The sequence below is a fragment of the Microtus pennsylvanicus genome, chromosome 4 (assembly GCF_037038515.1).
Source record: "Microtus pennsylvanicus isolate mMicPen1 chromosome 4, mMicPen1.hap1, whole genome shotgun sequence".
Lineage (NCBI taxonomy): Eukaryota > Metazoa > Chordata > Mammalia > Rodentia > Cricetidae > Microtus > Microtus pennsylvanicus.
Window position 1 is genome coordinate 108,791,522 of NC_134582.1, and position 10,195 is coordinate 108,801,716.

The 10,195-nt window shown below is 40.9% G+C and overlaps 1 protein-coding gene across 1 annotated transcript in view; it reads left to right on the forward strand.

The window, feature by feature from the left end:
• Epdr1 (ependymin related 1) overlaps positions 1-1,804 on the forward strand; it is a 30,519-nt gene extending 28,715 nt beyond the window's left edge. The window contains exon 3 of the mRNA XM_075970137.1: positions 124-1,804. Within this exon, the coding sequence (XP_075826252.1) occupies positions 124-320 (197 nt within the window). The 3' untranslated portion in view covers positions 321-1,804. The remainder of the gene's footprint in view (positions 1-123) is intronic.
• The last annotated feature ends 8,391 nt before the right edge of the window (positions 1,805-10,195 follow it).

Below are 10,195 nucleotides of genomic sequence, written 5' to 3' on the forward strand. Positions count from 1 at the left end.
CCAAAATGCATCCTTACAAAGCTAAAAGATGCCTCTTATGTTAGTTGTATTGTATCACAAAAAGAAATGTATAGGAATGTTGCCTATCTTCTCTCTGAAAAGGTCAACTTTTTTCCTCTTTAGATGAAACCTGGATCGGCGTTTACACAGCCAAGGATTGTTATCCTGTCCAGGAGACTTTCATCAGGAATTACACTGTGGTTCTGTCCACTCGGTTTTTTGATGTGCAGCTAGGAATTAAGGACCCTTCTGTGTTCATCCCACCGAGTACGTGCCAGACAGCACAGCCAGAGAAGATGAGGGAGGACTGCTCCTGGTGAACTTGCTGGGACAGAAGCAACCACCTCAGACCTTAGTGAGTCTGTCTGGAAATGGATTAGAGACTGGTTTGGATGCAACTCTTCAATGGAAATAGGTCATTTTAGGAGGATAAACACAGACGTGGGGTTTCTTGTACATCTGATGCCAATTGCTCAGCTCCATTTTCAGCGGAGAACTCGTGTTAGCCTCAACTGCCTGACAACGACACTTTGCACACTTCTGGGGCCATCTGGGGCCACTCTTTCTCTGTGCAGGTGTGTAGTCCATGCAGTAGAGAAGGAAGGGATGGGAGTGGGTACAAGGAGTTTGCCTCTGCAGGGATGAATGCTTTATTACTGCTACGAAGAACTGAAGGTGATAATAACGTATAGAATGATTAAGTTCAATTCTCTCTTTATAAAGGAAGTCCCTTGCTTGCACCAGAATGGCAACAGTTCCCACTGACCCCACCCCTACCTCTGGCTACTGCAAAATGATCCTTTAAGATTCCTTCCAGACTTGAATTTTGTGGCATGACCCAATGAATGTAGATGCTCTGTAAGGAAGCAGAAGTTTATAATAGGGAGTAATGATTGCTCTGAAAGGAAAAGCAAGCTTTACACAGGAGGCTTAGGCAATCTTAGTATTCCCACGTGAGATGAAGTGAGAGCCGGGTGGGCTGCTTTGCTAGAGTACTGATTAGTGAGATGAAGCTTTGTATATTTTCTAGTGGGAGACAGACTCCTAAAACAGCACTGATCTGGGAGGCCCCCGAAGTCGGGACTAGAATTCTCTTTTACGCTCAACTCCTTTAAGTACTAAATGCACTATGCCTGCTCTTGCCTGGACTCTCCTGGAACTCTGTTTCACTAAAGCTGTGTCAGTATGACCTCTGCTCAGGCTTCTAAGGTCAGCTCACATGTGACCTGTACAAGCTGCTCCCACGCCTGCATTCATTGCACCTTGCAGTTTGGCATGCCTTGCTCACAATATTCATTATGCTGTGTGAGGATTTCCTGATGACTGGAAACTGCTCTCCATTATCCTGGCTAAGAGCTCCTTGAGTACGGGTACTATGTTCTTTCTGTTTACTTTAATATCTCCAGCACCAAGCAAGTGCCTGGCACGTAGTCAGTGCCCTCAGCGTTTGTAGAGGAGCTCACCAATTGTTGGTGCTCCATTTCCTCATCTGTTAATCAGGGTTGGGTTCTCTGATTGCTAGGAAGACTTATTATTCGAGATTCTTCTATAACTGTGTTTCATTTGGCCATGTATCATCTTTAGTTATCAAGAGAAATGTGTGATGCTTGCTTTATGCTGAAAACAATCTACATTGTAATGTATTACACACTTAAACAAGTTTAATGACATCTAACAAATTGTTCTTTCATGTGTTCATTTCTGTAATAAATATGGATGAACTCAATTATAAGGAAGTGAAAACTCTTCTGTAATTAGTAAATAAAATACTTCCCATAATAAAAACCAGATTGGTTATCCTCTCTTCAGAGCCTACTAAGTCTCATCTTCTCTAACGTCCAGTCTTCAGTTGCCTGGCTCAGAAGGAAGTTTCAAAACCAGTCTTGATCTGTTTTTCTCCCTCAGTCTTCACCGCTGTTCAGGGCCCCAGCTAATGTGAGAATGTAGTTCTTACAGCTGATATTTGCATCCATCTCTTCGGTTATCCTGAGATCTGCATTCTTGCCATCCTTGGTGTTGGGAGGAGTATTTTCACCCGCTAGCATCCCTCTGGTCTATTTTCTAGGGACTGCCCTGTTCTCATTATCTGTAATACATTCATAATTATAAACCATCTCCAAGCACCTGCCCTCTACAGTAGCTATTCTGATTCCTGGAATCACAAAGGAGAAGTGGAGGCCAGCCAAAGACCAAGAATGCCACTGCTGCATTCCAAGAGTTCCAGCCTACGAAGAATTTGTGACAGTATCTGCCTGCTTCCTATATCCCCGTCCAAACCACTGATCTTTGCTCAGTCTTAAGACTCTGGGCACATCCCTGGCCATATTCACAATCAAAGCAGGAAGTAAAACCTATCTTACTCATGGACACAGAAAGTGAGTGTGTTTTCCTTTTGCATTTGACCCATTCTAGTGATTAAACCCCTTCACAAAAACAAATGAAAAGCCATAACTTAGAGCTATCACCTGCTTTCTACAGCTATGAGAGTCAAGGTGCCTGCCTGGACATTCTGGTTCCAGTCATTCTCTTATGATGAAGATGACTTTCTTATTGGAAGCTTTGCCACATGTAGCTTCTTAAAATTGGAATCTGGGACACACCTAAAAGCTATTCAAATATTTAAAGAGGATCAAAAGTTGTATCTTAGTGGAAATGTTCTGTGAGGCACAGACAATTCCTACTACACTAAGATCACACCACTCAAAAGCCCCCACTTAACTCTTGCTGGATTCTTCTACCGCCTCCACCCTCAGCATTCCCACGATTCCTTTCAGGCACTGTGCCCGTACATTGCCCATACCACCCATGGTGTTTTCAACTTCTCCAGATGCATAGATCTAGCTTTTCTTTAGCCACAAAAGTACCTCAGCTGAAGAAACAATGCATCTGTCATTCATTTCCAGTCTAAATAATTCCACAATTTCAGCTGGATGAGAATGAGTCCCTTCAGTCCAGGATTTGTGAATAATTTTTAGATGCCACTTTAAAAGCAAATTAAATTTTATAGATATCCTGTCATCAATAACCATCTCTTTTACAAACATTGCTAGGATAGTAATATTAGAAATACATTTTTATTTGCTTTAGGGTAGAATTATAAACTCAGTTAACATATGCAGAAAAATACTGGGCCCAGAACACATTGTGTATTTCATGCATGAAGAATGATGCTCGTCTCTATAATATTTTTAATTTTAAATATACGTTGTTTTTATTTGAGCAAACATTGACACATGCCTTTCAATTTGTTTCATATTTAATGTTGTAAGATATAGATTAGTACCATCAACTAAAGAATAATTTACAGTAAGTGCAGCACACGTAACATTCAAGCCATCTGAGTATAAGCGCCTGTATTCTGTGCTGTGGCTGCAGTTGTGTAATTGCTGGTGATTTACTGTTTATTTATTTTAATTCATAGTTACTCAATTGCATAGCTAAGTCTTCATTTCCTCCAACAGTTATGGTAATATATGATAGGAAAACATATTTTCTTTTTGATAAAACATGATTTCTATAGTTTTCATCCAGAAAACCACCCCTCTAAGCAAATGTTAGATCTAAGATTTGCTACTATGCAAAATCATTTTTCAAACTCAAGAAGCATTAAAGAATAACCTCTCAGTGGTATTTGGTGTATTGGTCTGTTGTTTCATTTTGTTTTTTCTACATTAGTAGAATGAAGTAACCAAGGCAGGCTGCTTAGAAAGAAAGGGGTTTTTATTTGTTCACAGTTCTAGAAGAGCAGAAATAAGAGGCCCTGAGTGGTAATGGTCTTTCTGGCAGAGTCCTGAGGTGGCATAGAGCATGGAGTGGGAAAAGACAAGGCACCTACTTATGCATGTGTCCTTTTTTTTTGATTATGTGATTATTGGAGATGTCAGTGACTGTACACATTAGCATTGTGGAAGCAATCAGAAAACCAACTCAAGTCCAACATAGATATATACTGTATTAAGTTTCTTACACGAAAAATGTCCATTTGCTAGATTCCACTGTCTCCTCCGCATTCACCTACCGTGCATTAGTTAGTGTTTCTGTTGCTGTGATAAAACACCATGATTGGAAGCAACTTGGGGAGGAAAGAGTTGACTTCAGATTACAGTTCTATATCACAGTGTATCATTGAGAGAATTCAGGACAGAAACTCAAGGCATGAACCTGGAGGCAGCAGCTGATAAAAATGCCGTGGAGGAGAGCTTCTTGGCTTGATTCTCATGGCTTGCTCAGTCTGTTTTCTATTACCCATAGTGAGCTAAGCCTTCCAACATCAACTATCAATCAAGAAAATAAATCACAGTCTTATCTATAAAACAGTCTTGGAGAGGATTTTCTCAGCTGAGGTTCTCTGTTCCAAAATGACTCTAGGTTGGATCAAGTAGACATAAAACTATCCAGGACATGCCTACCACAAATAGACTCCTGACACTGTAACTCATACCACATGACAGGTAAACAATAGCTCTGCAGAGGAATTAAGATAGATTCCAACACTTCCGATATCAGTTGCATCAGTGGCTTTGCTTAGCTCATCAACGACAGCAGTATGATTATAGAAGTCCTGACGTGGAACTTAAGTCTTTGATTACAACTCAAACTACCTAGGTCCCAAAGAGCAAAGACATCTAAAAGAGATGAAGAAGGGGGCATTCTGTTTGTCGTCATAAATTCTCAGTCCAGAGGAGCTGTGCACAGTGAGGGACAGACATAGGATAGCGTGGATATTACAAAAGCAGCATCTTAGAAAATTTCGGTTCAGGTACCTCCCCTTTAAGGTATCGTGTCATGGAGTAGGTCAAATTGAAAGATCTTTCCTAAACCACAACCCACAGGCTTCTTTTGCTAGCTGTTCGGAATCATTTCCATTGTCTGAGTACCCGTATATATCACAGTGTAGATTGTTCTTCAATGAAGAAGGAAAAGGCTTTAAGAAAAAAGCCATTTTCAGACCGCTAATTTTTAAATGACTTTTATGTTACCCATAGTAACCACTCAAGTTTGGCTTTATAGTGTGTTCAATGTGTGTGAATCAAATTGTCCTAATTTTCTTCTACTGCTGCTGTAAGCACCACGGCCAAAAACAACCTGGGGAGGAAAGGGTTAACCACAGAACTGTGTGAATGAGAACTTATTTAGAAATAGAGTGTTCTTAAGCAATAAGATGAAGTCCTCATGGCGGACCCTGATGCAGGAAAATTAGTGTTCTTATGTAAAGGGAAAATGAAGGTGTACACGTGCAGACAAGTCACACGGAGAATCCCAGCAAGACTCCCACTAGGTTCTATGCTAGAAGCTTAAAATAGCTTCTCCATCTGAGCACATAAAAGAACCCAGCCCTGCCAATACCTTTATGTTACAAGTTCTGTAAGGTAATATGTTTCTCTTGGTTAGACATATGGTGCTTGGTTAAGACAACCCGGGGAAATACATGCACATACTTTCTCTAAAAATAAGATCCCTCGTGCATATAACCAACTTAGATGTAATTTTCAGGGATTGAAGGAGCTCTGAAGCCTGCCTATTTCAAAAGCTCCCATGATAACGGCAAAGGGAAGAAGAGACCTGGCAGCAGCTACTGCCTGCCACCAATCACCTTGGCTATGCACTTAACATTTGTTTCTTGATCAAATCTTCATAAGCAATAATAACCCATATGAGCAATGATGCATCCTCATTTAGACTCTCCAAGACTTAGTGCCTTGCGCAGATGCCCTTCTCTAGTGCATAGCTGGGCTGGGGGCGGGACTGTGTTTGCTTTCCTCCGATGACAGTCCTTCTCGGTGTTTGAAAGCGCTCAGTGCATGTGCAATCTTTCAGATCCCTGGCACGTGATGTGTGACTCCCAGGCAGAGGGACTAAAGAGGGGCCGTGTTTAAAGACGTTTCGGCTGCTTCTGAGTGAACAGGAGGACTGTAGAATAAAATTCAGAAGGGTCATATAGAGATCATCCCCTTGTCTTCTCTGCTTCTTCTTTCATTCCATGGCAGCATGGAATCTTGTAATCACCAAGGATTTTAATACACAGGCATTTCCTTCCTTGCTAGGTTAGAGATCAAAACTGCATTAGTTAAATAAAACTAAATCAGACTGATGGTGTCATGAGCAGAAACGTCAGAATTTTCTGGCTTAAAATGGGAATAGGTACGAGAATGGGAAAATAAGTAAAAGAAAATTGAACCTCTCATTCCCCCTGGAGCACTGTTGACCACCCAGCTAGAGCCATCTCCCATGCTCTGTGGGCAGTTAGGAGCATAGGACTTCCAGTGTAGAGGGTGAGACCAAGTGCTTCCCTGGAGGAGACTTTAAATAAAACAAACAATCTGAGAGCTGTGTACTGAGCTGTGTACTGTAAGAACAGATGGTGGGGTGGTGGTCACTGCTCCTCAGGAGGAACCAAATTCTGAGTAGTGACTGCCCTGAATGGGAAGTGGGAAAGGAGATTCAAGCAGGGAATGCATGGCAGGTTTCTAAGGCAACAGAGTGCATCCCCTTTGAAGATATAAGCACCATTCTGTGCAAGCTACTAACAGGCATGAAAGGGTAGAAGCATCAGTTAGATGCTCAGTCTCTGTTAGACACTGATGTCCTTTGGAGAGCGGGGGGAAACCAATAATAATCTGCAGAGTAATGTGTTTATCAGACACAGGCAATATACTCCTAAACCTCCATAATGTTAGCCTCGGTTATTGTTTTCATAGAAACACAAAATGGCTGAATTCAGAGGGGCCTGTAATGCTTAGTGAATGAATACTTATTTGGCCTGAAAACTATCCTCATTTGGAGACTTCATATACTTTTGTCCTATTTTACTCTCAGATGCTGCTAGACATTGTCTTCCTTGAGTTGATTCAGAAAGATAGGTACTATCGAGGGATGAAAAGGAGGATGAAGGAATATTTCACATTGTCCCATATGCAGCTGTCTCCCAGTATGGAAGACAATCGCTGGCTCTGGTGGAAGTGGTAATAGTAGAAGGGAAATGTCTCCCTACCTTTGGCCTGCAAAGACTGAAAGTGAAACGAGTATTACTTGGCTGAGTTTGGCTCCTTGGTTCTATCTAGAGATAACTCTTGTACAGATGGCTGAAGGATACTTCAGAAAATTCTATTTCTGATGGACCCAAGGACCATGTCCTAGTGATTTTATACTTCTGTTATTGAATGGATATTTGACTCTGAAGATTGCGAAGTATAGAAAAATGTCACTGTAACGGAAATCTCCTGGCACAAGTGACAATCAGAGGTGAAGCTGAAGACCACAGTTCCATTTTCAACTCATTTAAAATCAGCTGCAGATAATCATATTTTGATGTGTTCATTTTAGCATTTTCTTCATCTGGTACATGTAATTTCTAAATTATACACTAATAATATATACCCAGTATATAAAATCATAGTTAAAAATTTTCAATTATTATCCCAAATCAGGAGCATTTTATGCATATTTCAATCTTCAAACCCATGAGATGGGCATGATAACAATTTTATCTGTCTTATAGGTAGTTGTTGAAATTAAATGGAATAGCTATCATAAAACAAGAGTATAGGAACTCACACAAGCAAGTGCTCATTGACGGCCACCAAGATTGAAGGTGAAAGTAATTTATTTTCTCTGTCTTTATTATGTCTTGTGAAAATGTAACAGGACCCATGAGAGTGAAGGTGCCCACATGTGACTAGGGAAGGATGCACTTTTATGGATGTGGATTGGAGCAATGAAGGACAGGCTGAGGTCCTCGGAGACTGCCAGCTGGCAGACGGAAGTGAGCCCACGGATATTTCTGCCTTGCTGGGTGTCAGTAGACTAGAGGAATAAATCTGAGGTTATTGAATTCTGCCTAACTCATAAGCCTTGCCAAATCTTTTCTGTTTGGGGTGTTCCTCTTCCTGCAGGTGGTTGTTGCTCTGATTAGCCAGGATCTGGGGAATGCAGCATTAGGCACCACGTCAAAAACTTTCTCAACTATCCCATCTCTTTTTCCTCAGCTGTCTGTGAATCTACTTAGCTTTGGTAGGAGACTATTGAGATGAGTCACTTGAGTTGCAGGGTAAAATGGACAGACTTGGTAATTTAGCCTGCTCTGGCAGGCAGCTACTTTGGCCCCTCCCTCCCATACTTGGTCTAGTCCCAGTGTTCTACAGAAATATCTGGAACCAGAGCTCTAGTAAGCAGTGGAAATGTGTTGCTTGGCTTGACATTATGAGCCTTATTTCTCTATGTATCTTTGACGGGGAGAATGAAGTAAAATCTAGATATTCTTTGAATTGTGACCAAAATAATAAAATATGACTTTAATGCCTCCAATGTCCTCTCTATGGCTGCCAGACTCCATATTTCTCTCTCCTGGATACAGTTAGATCAACAATGCCAAATCCTTGGTTTCAGATTTCTTAACTAAACCCTATATAAATCAGTCTCCAACTGCTTAAATTCTCCCGTCTTCAGGCAAAGTGATGCCACTTCAGGCTTCCTCCACATCAGCCCCATCTGCCTGCATCTCCAAGAGATCACGCTCGAGTGGGAATCCTGCTTTATACTGTTCTGGGTTGTTAGCCCTGGACTGTTAGATCTTTTTGTTCTATGGCTTCCTGATCTAAATTATTCATTCAGTAGATATAGATTTTATGCTTTCAATAAAAGATTTTAGTATTATTTCAAAATGTGAGCCATCTTAATTTGCACCATTCATTTCTGAGTTTGCTAAGTAACATTGAATATTCTTCTAGAGACAAATGAAAAGGTTCCTGTTTCTAAGTTTTTAAACAAAGTTACTTTTGAATGGACTGGTTATATTGATTGGTCATTTATGGCTGGAATCTATTGCAAATATCTGTAGGGAGCAGAGGAATTGCTGAGGTGGTGAAATCCTGAGTGACATATATTTTGACATGAGAAAGGCCTGTTGAGAAGTGCTAGATCAATTGGCCCATGGTAAATTAGCAAAGCTGTTACCCACGTGGGCCAGGCTCATGAGGGACAACAAAGATTTTATTGGGAGTTTCAGCATGAGTGTTTATGAACAATTGATCATTGTGTGCAGACTCATCACTGCAACTTCCTTCTCAGGAACAGTTGCATCTTGAGACTGCTCACGTGCAGAGATCTCCAACCAAAAGTGGCCAACGCCTCCCTTTGTGCAGCACCTAATAAACATGCTGAATTTCCATGTTTCTGTGGTTAGAGAACCCCTCATAAATCCAGGTTCAGTGTTTGTGCAATCCCAGTGCTTGAGTGGTGGTAGCGAGAGGATCAGGAGTTCAAGGCCATCTTGATCTATGTGAGATGCTGTCTCAAGAAAACAAACAAAAAAGTGAAGTTGGAAAGCATCATTCAAGGTTTGCGTGATGATTAGTTTGCCGTCAGTTTGTCACACACTAAAGTTGAAATCCAGACAGCTATATTAAAGAGTACTTGAGTCCCACTCTCATAAATTTTACATTTTGGTGACTGAAACATTCTTATCAGATAACACAAATGATTTGGATAGGGCAAATTCTATTTATTGATTGCTCTAAAATTCTCTAAATTTTTAAATGGAGCTTGAAATGTTTGGATGGCTTTTTAAAGTCCAAATTGTTAACCTTTAAACAAAGGTACCATGGGTCCCCTTGACTTGAATGTACTCTGCAAGCTTTATACAAAGAGCAATCCTCATGCTGAATTTCAAGGGCTCCTGTGGCAGCAGTGGACATGGAAGGCACCTTACTGTTTTAAAGGGGGCAGAATGGAGGCTCTGGGATAGAAGATTATGAATCAGATTGCTTTGCCATCATAAAATATTTAGGATAAAATAAATTTTTGAAGAGTAAAAACTAACAGATTAATATTAAGACAGAATAAAGTTGTATAAAAGCGCGCGCACACACACACAGAGGGATGCTGATCTGGTCTAGATAATGAGGTGTGGCTTGGGCATGTGGTTCTTTACCTACAACTGGAAAGATGGATAAAGTGAACTTAAGGTAAAGAGTATTCCAAGCAGAGGAACACAGACACAAAGGCCCTGTGATAGGAGAAATAAATACCACAGTGTTAAAGGAACTTAAAGAAAGCCAGAGTGACATGTTAGACAACAACACAAACCAGTGTGAGGTGAGGCTGCAAGCCACTTGGCACCATGGCAGATTTAATCTTAGGGCTGGAGAAATGGAAATCACGGGAGTCTTCTCTCTCACCCCTGTTGATGTCACTTCTT